Raw genomic sequence first — 25061 nt, 5'->3', positions numbered from 1 at the left:
ACTATCACTCAACCTATTCCACTTATTCTAGAGGTGTCAGCGTCCTGGTTCACAAGTCACTTGAGTTCACCCTCCTGGATCTCCGCCTTGACCCGGAGATGAGGTATGTGGCTCTTCATGCAATGTGTGATAGGCTGGAGCCTTTGATTGTAGGCATTTATATCCCCCCCCCAGCCACGGTTGATGTGCTCAGGAAGCTCACCCCGCTCATGGCGCAGTACCCGTCGGCTGGGGTGGTTATCGCTGGGGACTTTAATATGACCCCCAATCCGGTTATGGACAGGCTTAATGTGGGTCCCCTTGGGGACTCCCCCCTGTCCCATTGGGCAGGAAACTATGGGTTTATTGATGTCTGGCGGATGAGGCACCCGGATAAGAAACAGTATACCTGTCACTCGGCCACGTATGCCTCCTTCTCCAGAATTGACTTGGTTTATACCGCTGACTCCCTGCTCTCCCGGATTCAGGAGGTGGAGATCCTGCCACGCGGCATTTCAGATCATGCACCCCTTCTAAATGGAGCCCATTCTCTGAATACAAGAGTCATCTGTACTCTTACTTGAATCTTGGTGTGTTTGTATATTTCTTCTTATACCTCTGTATAGGAGCTTCCTGTAATAAAGACTGGTCACTGCTGCTCTCTCTCATTGTGCAGGGTGATTGGTCCTGACTCCGCCCCATCCTGTAGGTTTCTGCAGGCAGCCTGCAGTGGGTGGGGCCTGCTGGATCCCTCCAACATCTCTGCTCTCTATACAGGCTATGTACAGCACAGCGATGATGTCACTGCAACTTTTACACGGTAATATCTGCGTTTACAAAAATATTTGGTGCACATAAAGTGATATTATATCCTTTCAGGTGAATATATTTAATTGAAAGTGTTTTTGCTGGGGGTCTGCTTTAAAATAGCCAATTACGGATATCGTATAAAACTCCAAAATGTCTGTATTTATCAAAAGCTAATACACTACAAGACTCTACTATTGTGAAAGTGGTGAAAGATGAGATTCCCTCAGTGTCACACACCTGAATGCCCGGATTGTAGTCAGTCCCTCCGCCGTCTCTGAAAAGTGGCACAGAAGAGGCAGTTGAGTGTTGTCATCCAGTTCCTGAAGCTCCCTGGAAAGAGGAAGGTAGGGTAAAATCCGGTGACCAACCTAAAATAAAACAATTCCCTGTGCCATCTTTTTTCTTTCTCTCATACTCACTTGGAGGTGACTCGGAAGTATTTTTGGATCAAGTGAAAGGCGACCCCCAGCGGAATGAGGGCGATCAGAAAGTAAGGATTGGCATAGCTAATGACACCAATGGCGGAGAGGCAAAGGAGCGTGGATCGGGTGAGGGACTCCATTGTTGGTGGGATGTGCTGGAACCAGCAGACAGAATGATATAGTGATGGGTGATAGAACGGTATAAAGATATCACAGTAACAGATGATTTTCTTTTATTAAGACAGAAAATTAACACGATAAACAATACGCCTCACCTGATCAATGATGTTTGTATCCGCTGAGAAACGATTTAAGATTAATCCCAAGGGAGTCGTATCAAAGAACCTGCAAACCACACAGACACAAAAAGAGACGTGTTAATAAAATAAAGACTCTACTCTGCCTTCACTGGCTGCATGCTCGTTCCGGGTCAGCTAAGACTGAAGACAGCCAGGCAATTGCCACTTTCCATGCCATGCCACACTGGGGGGGGTTTCTCAAGGTAGGATTTGAATCTGTAGCATTGGTTTATATAACCCTGGTGGAAGTTCACCCCTCCAACTCTTTTCTTACTGCGACACTCGCTGCTTTCTCCATATACGCCTACAGAGCACTCACCAGGGGCTAGTGACACCAGCAGATACCATAGCATTACAGTGTCACCAGACCAGGGATATGCAGTGATGTCAGTGGCTGGTGAGGCACTGGCTAGTATCAGAGCCAGATACACACAGGGAAACATTCTAAGGGTGCTTAGTGTGCGCCCTGATAATCATTTAGTGAATAAACCCCACATCATCATTTAGTGAATAAAACCACATCACTATTTAGTGAATAAACCCCATATTACCATTTAGTGAATAAACCCCATATCACCATTTAGTGAATAAACCCCACATCAACATTTACTGAATAAACCCCCACATCACCATTTAGTAAATAAACCCTCACATCACCATTTAGTGAATAAACCCCCACATCAACTTTTACTGAATAAACCCCCACATCACCATTTACTGAATAAACCCCCACCGCATAACCGAGCGCTGTGAGATGAAAAATGTCATCTCAATCCTCTCAGTCTGCTGCAAACAGAGTGTAACAGATTGTATTGAAACTGTCTGTGCTGTATGTAGCTTCTGAGAGGCTGTGCAAGGAACAATAAGTCTGAGGAGCCCCAAATTTGGACCAGTGGTGGGGTAGGATTTGGGGTCTCTCTGCTATGACCCTCGAAGCTCAATCTTTTTTTTTTTGTTTTGATGTTCATTGCCAAGGCTCTGCCTCACCTGCCTCCCCTGACTGCACGTCCCTGCGGACCTATAGTGATATCTCCATAAGAAATTATGGACTGGTGGTAGAAAAGCTACAGAAAATGGTAAAGACTGGTCAGGAGATTGAACATTGACTCGCCCCATCCAAAACTACCCACTCTAATGCAAGAGGTTTTTGTTCAGTAGAGATGAGTGATGAATTTTGGTCAGTTTGATATCAATGCAACATTTTCATTTTTCACATTTGACTAAATTTCATCAAAACTGCCCTCTAATTTCAGTGATAGCGATTAAATATGATGTCATCAAAGGGTAAAAAATAAAAAAAAAATTAGACACAGATTAAAGTGGAAACTCGGAAGTGAAATTTTGGCTGAAGGAACATACAAAGTCTCTTCTGCCAAAAACCTTCTTCCTTTTTTCCTTCGAAAATCTCTGTGTACACAATACACTTATTTTAATAGAGATATTGATTCTGTTTTTTTTGTCATCTGGTGTCGGATACCTAATTGGTGCCAGGATAATCTTGTTCAGTAAGTTGTTGTGCAGATTTCTGGCGGCGGTGAGCCCCATCCACTCCACAGTCAGAGAGGTGATGAGACAGAGCATGATCCCAGAAGCACTGAGAATGCTGAATCCCACCACATAGTACGTCCGATCTTGGTCAGTCTGTAAAAGCGAGTTATCTTACATCAGACATAGTTTTTCATTTCATCACAATTTCCAGGAAGAGCAACACAATTATTTACAGGAATAAACACATTTAATAATAGTGTGTGACTGTGGTGGGATATTAGAATGTAAGCTTCAATGTGATTGGCTCAGAGTTCCCTGTAGAACACTGGGGAATATGTCAGAGCTATATAAATGTATAATAATAATAGTGTGCAACTGTGGGAGGGGACATTACAATGTAAGCTCCTATGGTTCAAAGACTAAAGTGATTGGTTCAGTGTACTCACAACACAATGGGGGTTATTTACTAAAGGCAAATCCACTTTGCACTTCAAGTGCAAACTAGAAGTACAAAGTGCAGTCACTGTAGATCCGAGGGGGACATGCAAGGAAAATAAAAAACAGCATTTTAGCTTACACATGATTGGATAATAAAATCAGCAGAGCTTCCCCTCATTTCCGATCTACCCCCTCAGATTTACAGCGACTGCACTTCCAAGTGCACTTTCAGTGCAAATTCAAGAGCACTTTGCACTTGTAGTGCAAAGTGGATTTGCCTTTCGTAAAAAAAAAAATATATATATCTCAGTGCTTTCCAAATCAATCAGCCATAACATAATGACCACTGACAGGTAAAGCAAATAACATTGATTATCTTGATACAATGGTGCCTGAAAGTGGGTGGGACATATTAGGCAGCAAGTGAGCATGTTGTTCCTGAAGTTAATTTGTTGAAAGCAGGAAAAAAGGACATAAGGATTTGAGTGACATTGACACGGGCCAAATTGTAAAAGCTGGAATACTGGGTCAGAGCATCTCTAAAACTGCAGCTGTTCCTGGTCTGCAATGGTCAGGAGTGGACAGTACCGGCCCAAGACATTGTGCTGCCTGGTACCAAGAATGAAATGCACCCCCCCCCCCCAAAAAAAAAATACACCCACCAAAATGCCCACACATCCATTATTTTATAACATGATAACTAAAGTGGACCTATCATGGCTCTATACATGTATATAGGAGTATAAAGAGGACCTGTTATGGTTGTTTTCATGTATAGGAGTATAAAAAGGACCTGTTATGGCTCTATTCATGCAATTAGCCCCACAGTGGATTGTAGTGGAGAGCGGAGCTGGTGGAATGGGATGGCGGGCGGGCGGCAATTTGCTGCCCCCCTTAAAGTGCTGCCTGGTACAATGGTACCATCGGGTCCCATGGTAGGGCCGGCCCTGGGAGTGGACCTACCAAAAGTTGTCCGAGGAAGGAAAACCGAAAAACCAGCGACAGGGTCATGGATGGCCAAGACTCACTGATGCATGTGGGGAGCGAAGGCTGGCCTGTGTAGTCAGATCCAATAATAGAGCTACTGAAGCTCAAATTACTGAAAAAAGTTAATGTTGGTTACCATAAAAAGGTGTCAGAACACAACGTGCATTGCAATTTGTTGCGTATGGGACTGTATCACCACAGACCAGTCAGGCAGGGTCCCCTTGCTTACCCATATCCACAGCCCAAAGCACCTACAATGGGCCTATGAGCATCAGTACTAGATCACGGAGCAATGGAAGAAGATGCCTTCAAGTGTTGACTTGATTTGGTGTGGCCTCCAAATTCTCCAGATCCCAATCCAATCAAGCAACTGTAAAATGTGCTGGAAAAACAAGTCTGATCCACCTCACAACTTACAGGGCTTACATGATCTGCTACTAATGGTTTGGTGCCACACACCACAGCATACCTTCAGAGGTCTAGTGGCATCCATTCCTCAAAGGTTCAGAGCTGTTTTGGAAGCAAAAGCGGCACCTATTCAATATTAGATGGGTGGTAATAATGTTATGGCTAATTGGTGTAAATGTATATTAATAATAATAGTGTGTGACATTAGAGTATAAGCTTCTCAGATGTGACTAGCTCAGTATTTCCCGTACAGCACTGTGGAATATGTCAGAGACAAATAAATGTATACTAATTATAGTGTGTGACCTTGGTAGAGTTATTAGAGTGTAAAATAGAAGGGTTTTGGGACTTTGAGTGAGGCATGAATGCACGCAGCATTCGCCCCTGAAGAGTGGGCATACACCCCACGAAACGCGTCAGCCATACACAGACGCTGCATGCATACAAGTTTGCTCTACAGGTTCAACTTTAACCCATTATATTGTAAATACTTTGACATATGCTGTCCCAGTTGATTGATTGATGTGGAGGACGTTTTTATCTACCTCATTATGTAACCAACAATTTTTTATATTTTTGATACTGCTGATATGTTTTATTAATTGCCTGCATGGTCCTGCTATACAATGCCTGTCCGTGTAATTATGTATGACATATTGTTAAAAACACTATGGGCCAGATTCACAGAAGAGATACGACGGCGTATCTCCTGATACACCGTCGTATCTCTTGTCGTATCTATGCGGCTGATTCATAGAATCAGTTCCGCATAGATAGCCCTAAGATCTGACACGTGTAATTGACTTACACCGTCGGATCTTAGGATGCAATACTTCGGCCGCCGCTGGGTGGAGTTCACGTCGTTTTCCAGCGTCGGGTATGCAAATTAGGTTTTACGGCGATCCACGAAGGTTTTCGCGTTCGTTACGCCGTCGCAAGTCTTTTTTTCCCGTCGCAAAGTTAGTCATGTTTTTTCATGCCTTAACTTTACACAGCCCATGTTAAAGTATGGCCGTTGTTCCAGCGTCGAATTAGATTTTTTTTTTCGGCGTAAGTACGTTACGCACGTCGCGATTCACAAACACGTCGGGCCGCCGTAATTTCGCGCAAAGCACCCTCGGGAAAATTGCGAACGGAGCATGCGCAGAACGTCCGGCGCGGGAGCGCGCCTAATTTAAATGGTACACGCCCCATTTGAATTGGGCGGGCTTGCGCCGGACGGCTTTACGTTACACCGCCACAAGTTTACAGGTAAGTGTTTTGAGAATCAGGCACTTACGCTGAAAACTTGCGGCGGTGTAACGTAAACACGATACGTTACGCCGCCGGAGTTCTACGAGAATCTGGTCCTGTGTCATTTATGGTTGTAGAAGAATAAAACTTGTTTTTTCTACATTTACTGCTTGCTAGTCTTGCATTCATGCCTCACTCAAAGTCCCAAAACCCTTCTATTTTATATAAATAGGAATGAAGTTGCATGTTGCCATGCATCTCATACAAAGTCCCACTGTTTGTCCTGTGTTTGCCGAGTTATTGGAGTGTAAGCTTCTCTGGTGCAGAAAATGATGTGACTAGTTTAGAGTTCTCTGTACAGCACTGTGGATTATGTCAGAGCTATATAAATATCTAATAATAATAGTGTGTGACTGTAGTGGGACATTAGAGTGTAAGCTCCTCTGTGATATACATATTTTGAAGCAAAGACATTTTTAGATTGTAAGCTGATGAGCAAACTGTTGGTGCTCTATACATCCTGTATAATAATAATAATAATAATAATACTACTATATGGTGTTCAGTAAGTCTACATTACCGAGTTGAGCCCATTGGTGTCTCTGCTGATATTTCTGTTTTCAGTCGTCCATTTCACCAGCCAGTAGTCGATGGCCACAATCACTGAGTGTTTCAGTAATTTGGAGACTATCATCAGGAAAAGGAGCAAATATCCTCCCGAGGTCAGATATCTCCAGCACGTCCTCCATGGCATCTTTGTGCGCTGACGCATTGCCGTGGCCATTTCCTCTTCCTCATCCTCCTCCTCTTCTTCTTCTGCAGAAAATAAAGGATTGGGAAGATCAACATGAATATGCAGTATCTTTTGTGTGTTGGAGAAAAAAGATATCTCCAGGATTCACTGTAAAGATTTATTGTTTTAATTCTGTCTGCATAGTTTTGAAAATAGCGTGAAGTGGTAACAAGCATGTTTTCTTTTTAGATGTAGGTGTCTCTCTATTAGGGAGATTTTACCTCACTTCCTGTCTTGGTGACACCCTGCATGCCAGGGTACAACACAAATTCAGGCGTACTCCATACAGTCAGTAAGATATTGTCACAGGGTGCTGCAGTGATGACCACACATTGAACCATTGTCATTACAGTAAGACGTAACCCTTTTACCGCCACATCCCTTACAGTCGTGGCAGTGAGGGTTTTACACTCACTTGCACACTTTACACACATTTACACTGTACACTTCACAAGCCGGTTTTGGCTTTCTAATGAAACCAATCGCTTTCTCTGACCCAGGGGTCAAGTCCTAGGGAAAAAGGTGTGGGAACTCCCACCCAAGATCCACTCCCCCACCAAAAAAAAATAAAAAATGATACGCTCATATGCATAATTACTAAACCTCATGTTTTTTTTTTCTCGATCCACTGTACCTTAGTAATCACTTATGTTACTGGCCGCTTCCTGTATATGGATTCATCGGGTAGTGTAAGTTCGGTAGAAGCAAGTTCTTTCTAAATCCAGCGATAACTTGCGGCAGACCTCCGCAATGTCTCCTGGGAACAATGACAAAAGCTCCCAGGAGACATTGCGGCATCGAGGAAGTGACGGAATACCCGCACACTACCCGATGAATCCATATATAGGAAGCGGCCAGTAACATAAAGGATTACTAAGGTTCGCCTGCCCCTGACAGTGACTCGAGCTGGGCATCACCGCTTAGTGAAGGATTGGCTCGGGCGGCTCAGCTGCTCTCGGCTGATTTAGTCCTGCAAAGGGAACTGAGTTCCTGCTGTGAAAAAAGTGCAGGAACTCCGTTCCCACGCGTTCCTGCAGGACTTGAGCCCTGCTCTGACCACTGGATTGTGCCTCACCCCACCATGCTTTCTGGGCTCTGCTGTCCCACCTGTGGGCCTGGGACCCACAAGGTGGGTACCACTGATGGAGGGGCGAAAGACCAGTGAACGTCTGTTCGCTGATCTGCCCTAGCTATATTAAAGGAAAAAGAAAAAATCGCGCCAATCTATAAAAATTATTCAGACCTATGTGACAACACAATTAGTGTAGTGAATAAATGTCCAAAAAATAAAAAAAAAATAAAAAAAAAAAAATAAAAAAAAATAATGTCCCTGTAGCATGTGAAATATACCACACTAGCATGTGTGGGAGACATTCAAATCCTTATTGGAATAAACATAATAGTGAGTTATATTAAAAGTCCAAATAGCTGTGAAGTTTCTTGGGACAAACAACACCCGGTGCACAAATGATTGAGTGAGCCACCACCACATGGACTGGGGCTTACCAGAACACATATAAATAACAGCGTTATTTAAAGATTGCAGCAGGGGTCTCCAAGGGGTATGGTCACAACACAGGATCAATGGATGTACAGCATATATCCTTCACTGGTATCTCCACGGAGGGATATGATAAACTCGTACTGACAGACTCTCGGACCGTAGCAGGAAACAATGGCATGTCATGCAGAGAGAAAGCCGCACATAGCGTAATACGTCCAAAAAATACTTTTATTAAAAGTGTAAAAACCTACTTACATCAATTGAATGAAATATAGGCACATAAAAACAGTTTGCCGGCCGGCATAGATGGGAGCCCTTCCTCCTTGTACGAACGCGGTGACGTCACTGCACGCCGTCGACCCAGACGCGTTTCGTTATAGGATAACGTTTTCAATGGGATGAAAACGTTATCCTATAACGAAACGCGTCTGGGTCGACGGCGTGCAGTGACGTCACCGCGTTCGTACAAGGAGGAAGGGCTCCCATCTATGCCGGCCGGCAAACTGTTTTTATGTGCCTATATTTCATTCAATTGATGTAAGTAGGTTTTTACACTTTTAATAAAAGTATTTTTTGGACGTATTACGCTATGTGCGGCTTTCTCTCTGCATGACATGCCATTGTTTCCTGCTACGGTCCGAGAGTCTGTCAGTACGAGTTTATCATATCCCTCCGTGGAGATACCAGTGAAGGATATATGCTGTACATCCATTGATCCTGTGTTGTGACCATACCCCTTGGAGACCCCTGCTGCAATCTTTAAATAACGCTGTTATTTATATGTGTTCTGGTAAGCCCCAGTCCATGTGGTGGTGGCTCACTCAATCATTTGTGCACCGGGTGTTGTTTGTCCCAAGAAACTTCACAGCTATTTGGACTTTTAATATAACTCACTATTATGTTTATTCCAATAAGGATTTGAATGTCTCCCACACATGCTAGTGTGGTATATTTCACATGCTACAGGGACATTATTTTTTTTTCTTTTTTGGACATTTATTCACTACACTAATTGTGTTGTCACATAGGTCTGAATAATTTTTATAGATTGGCGCGATTTTTTCTTTTTCCTATATTGTTTGTGTTATGACACGTTATTGCTGCCTTTTTTTATATTCATTTATTTAATCACGTTGTTTTGGTTAGCGCAATTTTTCTTCTAAAAATCTAGCTATATTAAACCCAGAAGTCATGTAAAACATATCTTCCGGTGTCAAGAGGCCAGGGAAGAGGCTAATGGAGCATGATCTAAAGGCAGGTGAGACATTAGGGGCCTAAAAGACTGCTGATGCCTTGTTAAAGAGAACCTGTCTAAACCATATAATATGACATTGGGAACTTAAAAAAGTTACACCCAAGCTCTTAACCCCCCCCCCCCCCCCCAAGAAAAAAAAACGTAGAGGCCAATCCGCCTCCACATATGGACACACAAGAATGTAACACAACCACTGGGGTTGCCTACATATGAAAACGTCATTTGTGATGCAAAGCAAGGATGAGAAACTTAGAGATCCATTAGCAAAATCAGCAGACTTTACACACAGTTAGGCAAACATTTAACCCCTTGAGCGCCCTAGATGTTAACCCTTTTCCAGCCAGTGTCATTAGTACAGTGACAGACAGCATATAATATCACTGATCACTGTAATGATGTCAGTGGCAGCTAGTCAGTCCCCCCAGCCCCAGGTTTAATTTAGTGTCAGATTGCCTGCCGCACTATCGCAGTACCATCATAAGCCTATGATCACCACCATTAGTGGAATAAGACAAAAAATTCCAGTATACGGTATTTACCATAGCTAGTAAGCACTATTACTTTCACCCAAACCAATCAATATGCACTTATTGGGATTTTTTTTTTTTTTATTAAAGACATGTCGCAGAATACATTTTGGCCAAAACTGAAGAAATTTGATTTTTCTTTTATTGGATATGTTTTAAAGCAGATACTGTAGTAAAAAATATTGTGTTTTTTTTTTTGTTCGGTCTTTTTTCATTTATAGCGCAAAAAATAAAAAACCCAGTGGTGATCAAATACCACCCCAAGAAAGCTCTATTTGTGTGGAAAAAAAATTATATAAATTTTGTTTGCATACAGTGTTGCATGACGACTAAATTACCAGTTATAGTAGCTCAGTGCTAATAGCAAAAAATGGCCTGGTCATGAAGAAGGTAAAATCTTTTGGAGCTGAAGTGCTTAAAGCTTGACATGTTGGGTTTCTATGTACTCAGTGCAACTTCATCGTTTCTATTCTATCAAAAATGTAGTAATATAATGCATTTTTAGAGAATAATTTGTATTTTTTCCAAAGAAATCCACTTTGTGAAAGCCAGTCCTTTCATCCCTAATTGCAATGCTAGCAGCTCTGGGGGTGAGACACATTGGTAATAGAGTGAGAACTCCTCCACAATACTCTGTGAATGAAGCATCAGGGTGGAGGAATGACAGTTAGAGTGCATTCTGATCCTCACCCTCCCCTTCATCCTCGATCGCTGCCTTCGCCTCTCTGGAGTACATCGCTCTCCGCAGGGTCTTCCGCTCCATGGTGGCTTGGTCGGCATCTGTGTCCTGCTCCAGAGAAATTCATACAAACAACATTCAATACCAGAGTAAGGATGGACTGACTGGTACGCTAACAGAAACGCTTGACATTAAACGCTGAACAATTGCAATCGATCGCTAATTAATGGAGACGGTGTGAAAATATACATCACAGTGATAAACATAACACAACCCTAGCATTGTGCATTCACCATCTAAAGCTGAACTCTTGCTTTCCCTTCAGTCTTGCACTCCTCTCCTGTACTGAAATGACCCTGAATTCACTGCATACATTCTGAAACATGTCAGATAGAGCCCGGCTTATTTCCTGGTTGGAGGACATCCAGCATCATCTAGCCTTTTCCTTTCCAGCCTGACTACCCCTGGCCCACCTCTTTCATCCATTGGATTTCAGTTTTCAATCATGGAGGCCCAGCATCACCTATGGGCATTACCTAGGGCAGTCTAAATGCAATTACAGCCTGTCTAGAGACGCCCACTCCTCCAGGCTGATATCTACCCAGCAAGGCATTTTGATATTTGCATAACTCCTCCCAAAAGCCAACCCACTGCTTGTGTCAGGGCTGAGGACTCTTGAAAGGTGTACTAAGAACAGAGGGTTGTGAAGTGAGGCCCGGAGTGAAAGGACAAAAGACAGCATAACGGAGGGCCGGGCATGACTGGGGTGTATTGGATGGGCAACAGAGGGTTAACAGTAACAGAAGGAGAAGGATGGATTTTGTCTAGCATAGGGCAAAGAGCAGGGGGGTGGAGCAGTATATAAAGGGGGCGGGGACGCACGAGGCACAGTGCGGGAAGGAAGTTTACACAAGGAGGCAGTTTTCACTGTAATGATGTCAGTGGCAGCTAGTCAGTCCCCCCAGCCCCAGGTTTAATTTAGTGCCAGATTGCCTGCCGCACTATCGCAGTACCATCATAAGCCTATGATCACCACCATTAGTGGAATAAGACAAAAAATTCCAGTATACGGTATTTACCATAGCTAGTAAGCACTATTACTTTCACCCAAACCAATCAATATGCACTTATTGGGATTTTTTTTTTTTATCAAAGACATGTAGCAGAATACATTTTGGCCAAAACTAAAGAAATTAGATTTTTCTTGTATTGGATATGTTTTAAAGCAGATACTGTAGTAAAAAATATTGTTGTTGTTTTTGTTCGGTCTTTTTTCATTTATAGCGCAAAAAATAAAAAACCCAGTGGTGATCAAATACCACCAAAAGAAAGCTCTATTTGTGTGAAAAAAAATGATATAAATTTTGTTTGCATACAGTGTTGCATGACGACTAAATTACCAGTTAAAGTAGCTCAGTGCTACTTAAATTAAATTAAACCCTCCCTATTTGTTGTGTGTCTTTGGTGTTGTGCGTTTGTTCTCTTTTATTTCAGGTTCAATGGCAAGGGTCGTCATAGCAGTGTTGGCGGTGTTCTTTCGTTTTTGATGGTGGCAGTTAACAGATGTGATGGAAGTGGTGGGGAGCTAATCTGTGGGACGGGCCCTTCTGGGGGTTATTCCAGTGAAACGGTGTCCGCTGGAATATGGTTATGGTTGCACTGCGGGGGAAAAGGAGTTGTCTCCGAGCTGGTTACGACTGGAGACCTGTTATGGTTAATGGTACCGCAGTGTAGTGGTGGACATTAAGGGTTAAGCCGGATTGCCGTCAAAGACCAATAGACTGGTGTTATTAAAAGTTGTTTTGGTAAAATGGTAAAATTGTTAATGAAGGAAAATTTGGTATTATTTAATTAATTTAATAAATTATTTAAGTGTTTAAATAAATAGGCTGTTATGGCCATTTTACTCCATCTGTGTCTCTCGTTAATGGTAAAAGGAGGGGGGGGGGGGTAAGAGAGTAATTATGGGGGGGGGATAGTGGTTACGGGGATAAGGTTGGGCTATCTGAACTACACTAGTCATGTTTTCAAGAAGCTATGTACAGCACCCAGCCAGCCCCTACTACTAGCTGCGAACTTCCTACATTGCATAAAGAAGCACAGAGACCCAATGATGACATCACTGGGTCCACCATAAGATATGTAATGAAAACAAATGTTTTATCAAAACGTAATTGGCATGTTGATGAGAGAGGGAGGGAGGATCTAGGGGAGACAAAACATAAGCAGATTAAATTCCCGCTTTAAAGAGTATGTATTTTTATTTTGCGACAGTACAGAAGGGCTAAAACCACCCTCAGATAATTTTTTTCCTGCTGGGGATATTTCTCTTAACCTTTTTGGAGAAATTTTTGGAGGAATTTTCATCTTAGTCTATGCCATAGACAACCCCGTTAATATTGCCATGTCAAACCCTACTCCGTGCTGTTAGTGTGTGAGCACCATGCATGAAGAAATGACTTAAGCCTAGTACACACGATCGGATTTTCCGCAGACAAAGCGTGTGACTTTTGTCCAAAGGGCGTTGGCCATGAACTTGTCTTGCATACAAACGGCAAAGAATTGTCGGCCAACAAACACAAAACGATGTTTTTTTTCAGCTTTTTAGCGCCACCCTTTGGGCAATGTTGTGTTGTGTTATGGTGAGCTTTGCTTCCGAGCATGCGTGTTTGTACTTTGGAGTTTTGTCCAATGGACTTGTGTACACACAATCGGAAAATCCGACAATTGTTGGCAGAAAATGTTAAAGCATGCAATCCAACTTTTGTCCATGGAAAATCCGACAACAATTGTCCGATGGAGCATACAAACGGTTGGATTTTCCAAAAACAGCCTGTCATCACACAATTCCCATTGGATAATCTGATCATGTGATCGGGGCTTTAGAGTAATTTGGAGCAGAAATGTCATTGCTGAAAACTTTTCTACTGATGTCCCATCCCCCCCCAAAAAAGAAAAAATGTACACAATATAAGTGGTGATTCTCATCATGCCCTGTCACCCTGTGCCCTCATAACATGCAGAGTGCGTCATCACATCCTACTATAAGCCCAGAGTCAGGCAATAAAAAATCACAGGGATGATACTCCAGATTTATTAACCTAATTTCTGGTAATATATTGGGGTGGATGAACCTATAGAGTAAGATAATAAGACTATAAGATAAACCTTCTCTAGTTCCTGGTCCTGGCGATTCATCAAGGTCTTCCAGTGTTCATACAACTCGTTGTCATTATTCTGAATGTCCTTCAGTGTCCCTTCCCGCAGGATGAATCCTTCCTTCATTGCGATAATCTGTAACCAGATGAAATCTTCATTTGTCACAGAAAATCAGTTATTTTGTAGAAAAAATCAAAGAGAGTATTATATATAATATCTATTTTCTTCAAATCAACACCTTGGCCCGGATTCAGATACATTTTCGTATCTATCGGTGGGCGTAGCGTATCTCAGATACACTACGCCGCCGTAACTTAGGGCGCAAGTTCCGTATTCAGAAAGAACTTGCATCCTAAGTTACGGCGGCGTAGTGTAAATGTGTCGGCGTAAGCCCGCCTAATTCAAATGTGGGCGTGTTTTATTTAAATTACTTGTGACCCCACGTAATTTACGTTTCTTACGAACGGTGCATGCGCCGTCCATGAACGTTTCCAAGTGCGCATGCTCCAAATTACGCTGCAAACTGTCAATGCTTTCGACGTGAGCGTAACCTACATACAGCCCTATTCGCAAACAACGTAAAATACGACACTGTTCGTTCGTTTCCGACGTCCATACCTAACATGACTTACCCCTGCTTTATGAGAGGTAACTTTACACCGGAAAAAGCCTTACATAAAAGACGTAAAAAAATGCGCCGGGCGGACGTACGTTTCTGAATCAGCATATTTTCCTAATTTGCATATTCAACGCGGAAATCTAGGGAAGCGCCCCTAGCGGTCAGCGTAAATATTGCACCCTAAGATACGACGGCGTAGGAGACTTACGCCGCTCGTATCTAGGCAACATTGAGGCGTATCTGATTCTATGAATCAGACGCCGAGATACGACGGCCCACACTCAAAGTTACGACGGCGTATCTGGAGATACGCCGTCGTAACTGCTTTCTGAATCCGGGCCCTTGTCTGTATCTACTACCATAGTTCCCGCCCAGCTTGGGAAGTCCCAACTCTTACTCTTTTATTTTCTATGGTATAAAATAGAATCGCAGCAGGGATCCAGGGAACCTCTGAAAATTAGAACAACAGGTGTGCAAACCTGATAATTAAAGGGGTTGTAAAGGTAAAAATAAAATTCCCTAAATACCTTCCTTTACCTTAGTGCAGTCCTCCTTCACTTACCTCATGCTTCCATTTTGCTTTATAATTGGTACAGCAGGAGTGCAGACCCAGGAACATTCAGTATATTTGTAGAAAAGAGATTACTATATATATACAGTGGGTATCGAACGTTTGGGCACCCCAGGTAAAAATTTGTATTAATGTGCATAACGAAGCCAAGGAAAGATGGAAAAGATGGAAAAATCTCCAAAAGGCATCAAATTACAGATTAGACATTCTTATAATATGTCAAAAAAAAGTTAGATTTTATTTCCATCATTTACACTTTCAAAATGACGAAAAAACGTTCGATCCCCACTGTATATAATAACCATTTCTTTAAAATCCCCACTTTGTGTGGTTCTACTTCCATAGTTCCCTCCTATCTTGGGGAGTCCCAGCTCCTCCTCTTTTATTTTCTATGAGATAACATAGAATCCTGTTAGGAATCCTGGGAACCCCTCATAATGGGTACAGCAGGTTTGTAGACCCAGGAACTCAATGTGGGGATGGTGGGAACATCTTATAATTGGCACAGCTGGTGTGCAGACATGGGAGACTGTCGGGGGTTTACTCTCTGGGACTAGCAATGTAGCGATGAGAGGATGATTTTGTGCCAAAACGATAATTTTGCCTTGGTTGAAATTTCTGTGATATGTGCCTCTTATTTCGCCATATTTTCTGCTTTAACCTCCCTGGCGGTATGATTCTTTCAGAAAAAACATGCTGAAAGCGGTACCATTATTTGCAAGGAAATTTGGCGTTTTATATTGTAGGTCTGTCATTTTTAGAAATAACTCACTTAAATCTGACCAAACAAGCTTCTAAGAGGCATCCCGGGTATGACATTTTTTTAAAAACAAAATTATAAATTATAATATAATAAATAATTATAAATAATTATAACAAATAATAATATAATTATAATAAAAATTATTCAATAATGTAATCAAATCAAAATCACTGAAATTTGCTCAGTTGCAGAATTGTTGCTGTCATTATTTTTTTTTTTTTTATGACGAATTTCCCCACAAATCGCTATCGCACAATTCTGCAAGTGATTATAATTTATTATCGCTGTTTTTTAGCTGATCTAAAACTATTTTTGACATAAAGGGACACTTTTGGTTGCTATGGACAATATACAGTTTTCAGGCAGAAAGAAACGTTTTTATTATATAAAATGACATGCATGACACAGGACAGACCACTAGGGACAAGGGGGGTGTGTTTTTTTTACATACAGTACTGTAATCTATAAGATTACAGTATACTGTATGTAATGTGTTTGTTTACTTTTTTGAATTTGGCGCCGTTCTCCGTCCCCGTGCGTCGTAACGTCGCAGGGAACGGAGATCGGCGTCACACGGAGGCACTGTGTGAATCGAGCGAGGTCCCGCTCGCTCACACAGCGCGGTGGCATCGCTGGATCCAGGGACAAGGTAAGTAACTTTGCCTGTGGATCTAGCGAGGCAAGCCCGAGTCTGACTCGGGGTTACCGCTCGCAGCAGGAAAATCTAACCCCGAGTCAGACTCGGGAACACCGCCAGGCAGGTTAAAGGGGTTGTAAAGGTAAAAAAAAAATCCCTAAATAGCTTCCTTTACCTTAGTGCAGTCCTCCTTCACTTACCTCATCCTTCGATTTTGCTTTTAAATGTCCTTATTTCTTCTGAGACATCCTCACTTCCTGTTCTTCTGTCTGTAACTCCACACAGTAATGCAAGGCTTTCTCCCTGGTGTGGAGAAAGCCTCTTGAGAGGGGAGGGGGCGAGCAGGAGTGTCAGGAAGCCCACTAACACACAGCTCCGTTCTCTATCTGCAAAGTAGAGAGTGTCATGACACTCCTGCTCACCCCCTCCCCCCTCAAGAGGCTTTCTCCACACCAGGGAGAAAGCCTCGCATTACTGTGTGTAGTTACAGACAGAAGAACAGGAAGTGAGGATTTCTCAGAAGAAATAAGGACATTTAAAAGCAAAATGGAAGGATGAGGTAAGTGAAGGAGGACTGCACCAAGGAAAAGGAAGCTATTTAGGGAAAAATGTTTTTACCTTTACAACCACTTTAATAAAATTTGCTTGGTAAATAAAGAAAAAAAAGCTAGCCCTAAACCTAACCCTATGACAATCACATGGAAAAGCTGCCCCTGTATTTTTTTCTATGTGAATTCAACTTACACATAAAAGGGGAATACTTAAAAAAAAAAAAAAAAAGTTTAAAAAATAGGATTTATGCAGTGCAGGATGTGCATGTGGCGGTAAAATTAATTCCAAGTGATCTAAAAAATTTCCAGGCACTTGCCATCGGCATCCAGCAAACAGAATCTGTACTTTCATTTTCTTCTGGCTGTACAGTAGAAGAAATTTACAAATTCAAAAAAAAAAAAAAAATCCTCACCCAGTCTGCATGTGGCAGATACTGCAACTTATGGGTGACCAGGACCACCGTCCGCTTATCATCCCGCAGGAACTTCATGATTCCCTCCTGCATCAAGTGATCACTAAGGTGAATGTCCAGAGCTGAGAACGGGTCATCCTGCGAGAGAACCAAATGTTTATATGTGTGAAAATACCAACACAGAGAGTACTGCACACTATGACATGACACCTACCACTTATGGTATGATCCGACACACACACACGGCAGCAAAGACACACAAGAAACAAAATGGCACATTGTAGCAGAAAAAAAAAACATTTCTGGCATTTGTTGGCAAGAAAACAACAGAGAGATGTTCCAACCCTCACCCAACCAAAACCAAGCGAAAATAGGATTTCACTTTAACTCTTTTATAAAGAAATGTTACATTATATAAACTAAGGTAAAATTAAGCCCCCGTTCACACCAATGACAAGTCACACCCTGTTGTGGGCAACGGAACTGGAATGGACTCCAACTTTGCAGTAATGCACCAATTTGAAAAAGTTCCTGCACAATTTTTTGGCAATTTCAGGTGGAACTTGCATAGACATCTATTAAGTCGCACAGATGTCTGCCAAATCGCACCTGCAGTCCCACTGACATGTGGCAATTTCAAGTGAAGTCGCACAGTTTCATAGTCGGATTTGGTGTGAACGGGGGCTTAGAGAAGAATCCATCTTACCAGGAAGACAACGTTGGTGTTCTGATAGAGGGCTCGTGCCACGCATATCCTCTGCCTCTGTCCCCCACTTAGATTAATACCCTAGGAAATAAAAAAACATGCAGATATGAACATACAAAAGAGTAACATTCCTTCCTCAGTTATAACGTGTTATCTAATCATGTGACTGCACAGGATCTCTCCTATTTAAAGTGGTTGTATACCTGCAAAAAAATAAAGAAAATAAACCTGTAAGGCAAAGGCATAATGAGCTAGTATGCACCGCATACTGGCTCATTATGAAATACTTACCTTAGAACGAATCGCCGGCATCACCTTCCGGTCACCGCTGAGGGAGCTGACAGGTTCCCTTTGTGTTTCTTCCGGGTTTGTGGCTCCAGTGCTGTGAGTGGCCGGAGCCGCAAAGACGTCACTCCCGCGCATGCGCACGGGAGTCCCCTTTCCGGCAAGGAGCTCTGATTTTCAGTCATCGTCCGCCAGACCTTCAGAGCACATGCGCCGCTGAAGTCAGTGGCTGCACGCAAGGTAAATATTTCCTATTTATGATGCTATTAAGACGGTCCTGGGTCAGGAACAGTCATGCTGGGGAGGAAAGCGCTAAATGCTGCTGGATCTCCTCCAGTTAGAAAATGAAGCTCTATTTGACTTGCTGCTGCTTCTAATGCACATTGTGAGAAGCTGACAGTGTGCAGCGAAATCAGAGGAAGCAATTTCTGTACATGAGAGGAGCCTGTACAACTGTGCAAGACTAAAAGGAAGGCTGGCGTTCAGATTTAACTTCAATTATGTAGAATGTGTACACAAGCGATGATAATACATGACAGGCAAATCTGCTGAAGCAATTCAAATTTTCAGCATGATCATTTTCTTTGAGATTCTGGTTCTCACTATTGTACAGATAACTGTTAAAAAAAGCATTTGTTTTCATTGTTGATCAATTAGAAACAAATTAGCAGATCTGAAATGTAAGCATTTTATGCGAGTTTGGCAGGAAACAAAGACTGCGGCCCAGATTCACAAAGGATTTACGACGGCGTATCTCCAGATACGCCGTCATAAGTCCGAATGTGAGGCGTCGTATCTGTGCGCCTGATTCAAAGAATCAGATACGCCAGAATTTGTCCACGATACGACTGACGTAAGTCTCTTACGACGTCGTATCTTGGGTGCATATTTACGCTGGCCGCTAGGGGCGCTTCCGTAGTTTTACGCGTAGAATATGCAAATGAGCTATATACGCTGATTCAGAAACGTACTTGCGCCCGTTGGATTTAGCTACGCCGTTTACGTAAGGCGTCAGTCCGGCGTAACTTTACTCCTCATAAAGCAGGGGTAAGTCATGTTAAGGTATGGACGTCGGAACAGCGTCGTATTTTACGTCGTTTTCGTAAGTCGTACGTGAATGGGGCTGGGCGTATGTTACGTTCACGTCGACAAAGCATTGAGCCGACGTATCTTGGGGAGTATTTGCGACGTGACTCTGAGCATGCGCGCGCATGCGCCGTTCGATCGGCCACTCATTTACATGGGGTCACGGCTCATTGTAATAAAACACGCCCACTGCCTTGATAATTTGAATTAGGCGGGCTTACGCCGGCCCATTTACACTACGCCACCGTAACTTAGAGCGCAAGTTCTTTCTGAATACGGTGCTCGCCTCTCTAAGTTACGGCGGCATAATGTATATGAGATACGCTACGCCAGCAAAAACTTAGGCCATTCTTTCTGAATCCGGGCCTGCGTGTATGGAGTGACGTGTGTCTGCTCAGAGAACGTCTGTGCCTGGTCCTCCCCTGCAGGGAAAGCATCATGGGCCCCTGGGCAAAGTAATGCTCTGGGGTCCCTACAATAAAGTAGGTAGGAGGTAGGGGATATCTAGAGTGTAGAGAGGTCAGAGTGCTGGGGGGATATGTGGGGTGTAGAGGGGTCAGAGTGCTGGGAGGATATCTGGGGTGTAGAGGGGTCAGAGTTTGGGGGGTATCTGGGGTGTAGAGGGGTCAGAGTTCTGGGGGGTATCTGGGGTGTAGAGGGGTCAGAGTTCTGGGGGGGGGGATCTGGGGTGTAGAGGGGTCAGAGTGCTGGGGGGATATCTGGGGTGTAGAGGGGTTAGAGTTCTGGGGGGTATCTGGGGTGTAGAGGGGTCAGAGTGCTGGGGGGATATCTGGGGTGTAGAGGGGGTCAGAGTGCTGGGGTGATATGTGGGGTGTAGAGGGGTCAGAGTTCTGGGGGGATATCTGGGGTGTAGAGGGGAAGCCCCAATTTCGGGGCAGCCCAGGCTCAAGAACCAGCTGCTTTGGGGAAAGGGCAGAGGGGCCCCCCATGCAGCTGAGGCCCCTGGGCAGTGCCCAGGTGTGCCCTCTCATTAAGACAGCCCTGCTCCCTTGTATTATATACAGGGCTTGGCTCACTACAAATTCACTGCAGCTCTGCACAGCTCCCTGCAAGGTCACACGCCACTCTGCTAATTAATGGTTTTGTTTTTAGCGTCAAAACAATTTGTAGACGCCATCAGCGGCCTCTGGTCAGGAATCCAAACAGCAGGCATATTTTTAGCTGCAGTGCGCAAATAACGCTTTTAAAGTACAGTATTTATGGGACAGACCTGCTAAAATTGTCACGTCTAATAAACATTTAGAGAGAAATTCATAAGTTACCAGCCGGCGCTCCATCGTCATATGCCACATTTATGTTTATATGTCAAATACTTAATAACTTTGCAGATATTAATCAAATGCTAATTCAAACTGTTTTTATATATATTTGTAAATAAATCTTGGGGCTGGCCCTTATAGGTTTGGAGGATTTGAGAAAAAAAGTCTTCTCATATCAAGACCAGCAAAATATGTGATTGTTTCACTCCTGGGGTGCTCAGACCACCCCACCTCCACAGACGACCACAGACAAGAGAAGCCATCGCTTGGCTGATAAATGTCTGATCAGGAAACAGGGATTTTTGACTTACCTGTAAATATCTGTTCTTGAAATACAGAACAGGACACAAGCTCCTTTAATCACAGACCCTGGATTTTATGCTGCCACACTAACAAAGAGAATTGTACAACAACCTATATACCCCCTCCAACTCCCAACAATTCTCATGTAATGTAGCAAGCCATAGGAGGAACTGCCAGGACAGAGGAGAGGGTGGCCTGTGCCCTGTACTGTAATCCTAAGAAAGGATTTTACATTTTACGTATAGTAGAGAACGTGGCTACACAGACCTTGGGAAGTCCTTAAAACCAGCCACACATGAATTGAAATTTGGACGGTTCACCATTCCGACCGGGAATGCTCCCCACACCCCCTCCCTGGCAGAATACAAAAGCGCAGTGGGAGGCATCTCCCATAAACACTGACTGTGTTGATGGGGGAATTGAGCGATTTTCTTTCCTTCCAACCGTTGTGGAAAGAAAGAAAATCTTATGTATGGCCTGCTTAAGCAATATAATGGAGGAGTGGGCAGCACAGCAGCGATGCAATCGACCCCCAAAACAAAGGGAATCGGGTCATGAAGTCAAAGAGCAGTTTAAAGCACCTTAGAGCTGAAGCTGACATCAACAGTAGCCTTAAAATCTGCCTGGTAGAACTTCACAAAAGTGTGAACCAAGGACCAGAAGGCAGCCTTTCAAATCTGAGAATTATAGCCCTGGTGTTGGAAAGACCAAGAGGTACTGACTAAACTAATCACCCTTTGAGGTATAAGCCTTAAGCCTTGTACACACGACCGAGTTTCTCGGCAAAAACCAGCAAGAAACTTGCTGGGAGATATTTTTTGACGAGGAAACCGATCGTGTGTACATTTTCGTCGAGGAAACTGTCGAGAAACTCGACGAGCCAAAAAGAGAGCAAGTTCTCTATTTCCTTGACGGGAATGGAGAAACTTGCCTTGTCGAGTTCCTCGACAGCCTAACGAGGAACTTGACGAGGAAAACGATGTGTTTCGCCAATCGAGTTCCTCGGTCGTGTTTACGAGGCTTCAGGCCTCGTACAAATGACCGAGAATCTCGTCGTAAAGGAAACATCGAGAATCTTGTCAAGCTTTCCTTGCATACACACTGTCAAGACAAAATCTCGTCGTTCTCAAACGCGGTGACGTACAACACGTACGGCGGCACTATAAAGGGGAAGTTCGATTCCACTGGCACCACCATTGGGGCTGCTTTTGCTAATCTCATGTTACTGCATGTTAAGTAAATGTTTGGTGAGAGACGATTCGTGCTTTTCAGTCTGTTACAGCGTGACGAATGTGCCATCTCCATTACGAACGCTACTTTTACCAAAGGTGCGCTCCCGTCTCATACTTTATTCTGAGCATGTGCGGGTTTCTAAGCATACACACGAACGTATTTCTCGCTGTAAACCAGCCCGACGAGAAAATGTTCTCTTTTTTTCTCGTCGAGATCCACGACAGTTTTTTTGACGAAAAACATACACATGACAGTTTTTTTCTGCAAAAATGCTCTGCCAGCATTTTTCTTGATGGATTTTGCAGAGGAAAATGGTCGTGTGTACGAGGCTTTAGAGATAATATGCCTAAACCACCTAAAAATAGTGGAACAAGATGCAGGCACCTCTTGTAAGAGCCCACTGGCAGGACAAAAATATTATCTGAGCTTCAGAAAAAAACTGTGGCTGAGAGGTATACCCACACTGCTCTCAACACATCCAAATAGTGGAGAGGAATCTCTTTAAGATGCTTCAGTTTAATAAAGAGAAGGCAAGATGATGCCCTTATTCAGGTTAACTTCCTAGCTTTTATAAATGTGAGTACCTGATCATGCAGGACCTGGGCTTCAACATCCAAGCCTTCAAAACCAGTGACCATGGATTAGGAAAGTAGACCAGCTCTTGGAGACAACAGGTTGGGTCGGTTGGGAAATTCCCACTGAGAGTCTCCCAGAAGTTAGAAAAGGTCCAAGTATCAACTTCTCCTGAGCCAGTTTGGTGCCACTAAGAACCTACAAATCACCCAAGGAAGAATCCATACCAGAGGGAAGGGATAGATCAGATGAAAATTGTCCCAGAGGGTCAACAGTTAGTCCAGTACGAAGGCCAAAGGATCCCTGGCCCTGTCCACAAACCTGTCCATCTTGTTGTGGAAGCAAGATACCATGAGAGCCACATTCAGCATCCCTCAATAGTGACAGTTGTCCTAGTATACTGTGTAGTAAAGAGAACATTCCCCTGCATCCAAGCAATGATGACTGAGTAAGTCGACCTATGAATTGTCTACTCTAGCAATGTGAACCACAGACGTAGTCTTTCAGCCCAATACAAAATTAAGTCCACTTCTCGAAGGACCACACTACTCCTGTCTGATTATATTCATGTTGGTCATCTCTGAAGCCACTCGATCCATCACTGAGGGGACAGACTAACGGCCCTTAATTTCATAAAATTGATAGGAAGTCTGGACTCCTTTGTGATGACCAAGTCCCTTGGACAGTCCTTATCTTTAGGAATCCTCCCCAGTCCAAAAGGAAGGCATCCAAGTTAAAGTAAGAAAGTACTTCCCTGATTCCAGCACAGGGTTGGTCTGCCACTAGGCCAGCCATATCCTGGCCTTGGGTGACAGGCACATGGGTCAGTCAAGAAACTAAGGAAGCTTGTGCCATGCAGTCATGGCACTAAGCTGCAGAGGCCTAGAGTGAAACTGGGCAAATACTTGATGGAGGCCACCATCAGGCCCAGTACGCTAATGCAAAAGCAGAATGATGGAAGTTTGAGCAAAGAGTCCAAACAAGAGTACTAAATATTAAGACCCTTTCCCAGGCAATAAACACCAGGCTGGGCCATGTCCAGAATTAAGCCCAGGTACTCCAAGATCTGAAGTGTCAATTGCTGGACGTTGTCAGAGAAGGCCTGGGTGGCGTGCTCCTTCAGGAGGACCCCAAAATATGGATTTCCTATGAGAGCAGCAGTAAAAGAACTGGGTTATAAACCTTGTTGAAGATCTAGAGGGCCATGGACAGAAGAGCCACAAAATGGAATTGCTGCTCACCTACAATGAATCGCAAAAAAATGCTGATGCAGAGGAAAAATTAGTACAGGTAAATATGCATCCTTGATGATTATAAATGTCCAAATTTCCCTATTGTGGTGAAGCAATGACAGATCTGATCGATTCCATCCTGAATTTTTGGACCTGCAGGGGCATAATGTGGACCTTCAAAACCAGGATTGGGCAAATTCCTTATTGGGTTTTGGAACTTGTCATGGACCTTGGAATGCTGAAGGGTATCTCTTTGAAATCTGTTACACAGTGGGGGGTCATATTCTTGAAGGTATAAAACCATAAGACCACTGCCCTGAAGGAACCGAAACAATCACTCCTGAGGAACATAGCTGCTGCAAGGCAATGAGAATATTCTGCAATCTTAGCTGAGAAGTGGGCAGATCCCAAATCCCAGACTCAAATATCTGAAATGCCAGTCCAGTCCAGAGGTCTAAGATAGCTACCAGACACCCCCCTACATGTAGAAGGAGAGGCGTCCCCTCATTGTGAGGTGGGCAGAATTACCCAAGAAGCCCTGATTTACCTCATCATGGCCTTGTGTACAGTGTGTGTTGGCTTGCCCCTTTCTCCAAGAAGCCCTGATTTACCTCATCATGGCCTTGTGTATAGTGTGTGTTGGCCTGCCCCTTTCTCCTTTTACCCGTGTGCCTGATGTCCACTATAAGGGTGAGGGGATCCCCTGAGGTGTACTCACAACCTGTGCTGTGGAGCAGAAGAGATGCAGCTGTCTCACAGCTGCTGGAAAACCTGGTAAAGGCACATGTGGTGACCAGGGCTTCAAAACAGAGCAGAGTTGTGCCTGAA

The 25061-nt window shown here is 43.5% G+C and overlaps 1 protein-coding gene across 5 annotated transcripts in view; it reads right to left on the bottom strand.

Annotated features, from left to right (window-relative positions):
* The window catches only part of ABCC9 (ATP binding cassette subfamily C member 9), a 155808-nt gene that overhangs the window by 34406 nt on the left and 96341 nt on the right, over positions 1–25061 (bottom strand). For 3 of the 5 annotated variants that reach the window (XM_040345434.1, XM_040345433.1, XM_040345438.1), the window contains exons 21-29: positions 18242–18322; positions 17536–17673; positions 13991–14116; positions 10834–10933; positions 6645–6880; positions 2988–3151; positions 1487–1556; positions 1209–1366; positions 1027–1119 (exon numbers count right to left, since the gene is read on the bottom strand). In XM_040345434.1, the coding sequence (XP_040201368.1) occupies positions 1027–1119; positions 1209–1366; positions 1487–1556; positions 2988–3151; positions 6645–6880; positions 10834–10933; positions 13991–14116; positions 17536–17673; positions 18242–18322 (1166 nt within the window). The remainder of the gene's footprint in view (positions 1–1026; positions 1120–1208; positions 1367–1486; positions 1557–2987; positions 3152–6644; positions 6881–10833; positions 10934–13990; positions 14117–17535; positions 17674–18241; positions 18323–25061) is intronic. The other 2 variants (XM_040345437.1, XM_040345436.1) reach the window with 1 other exon arrangement.

This window comes from Rana temporaria, chromosome 3, assembly GCF_905171775.1.
Source record: "Rana temporaria chromosome 3, aRanTem1.1, whole genome shotgun sequence".
In the NCBI taxonomy this organism is placed as follows: domain Eukaryota; kingdom Metazoa; phylum Chordata; class Amphibia; order Anura; family Ranidae; genus Rana; species Rana temporaria.
The sequence above is the reverse complement of the archived record's forward strand: the minus strand, read 5'-3'. Positions and strand labels throughout refer to the sequence as shown.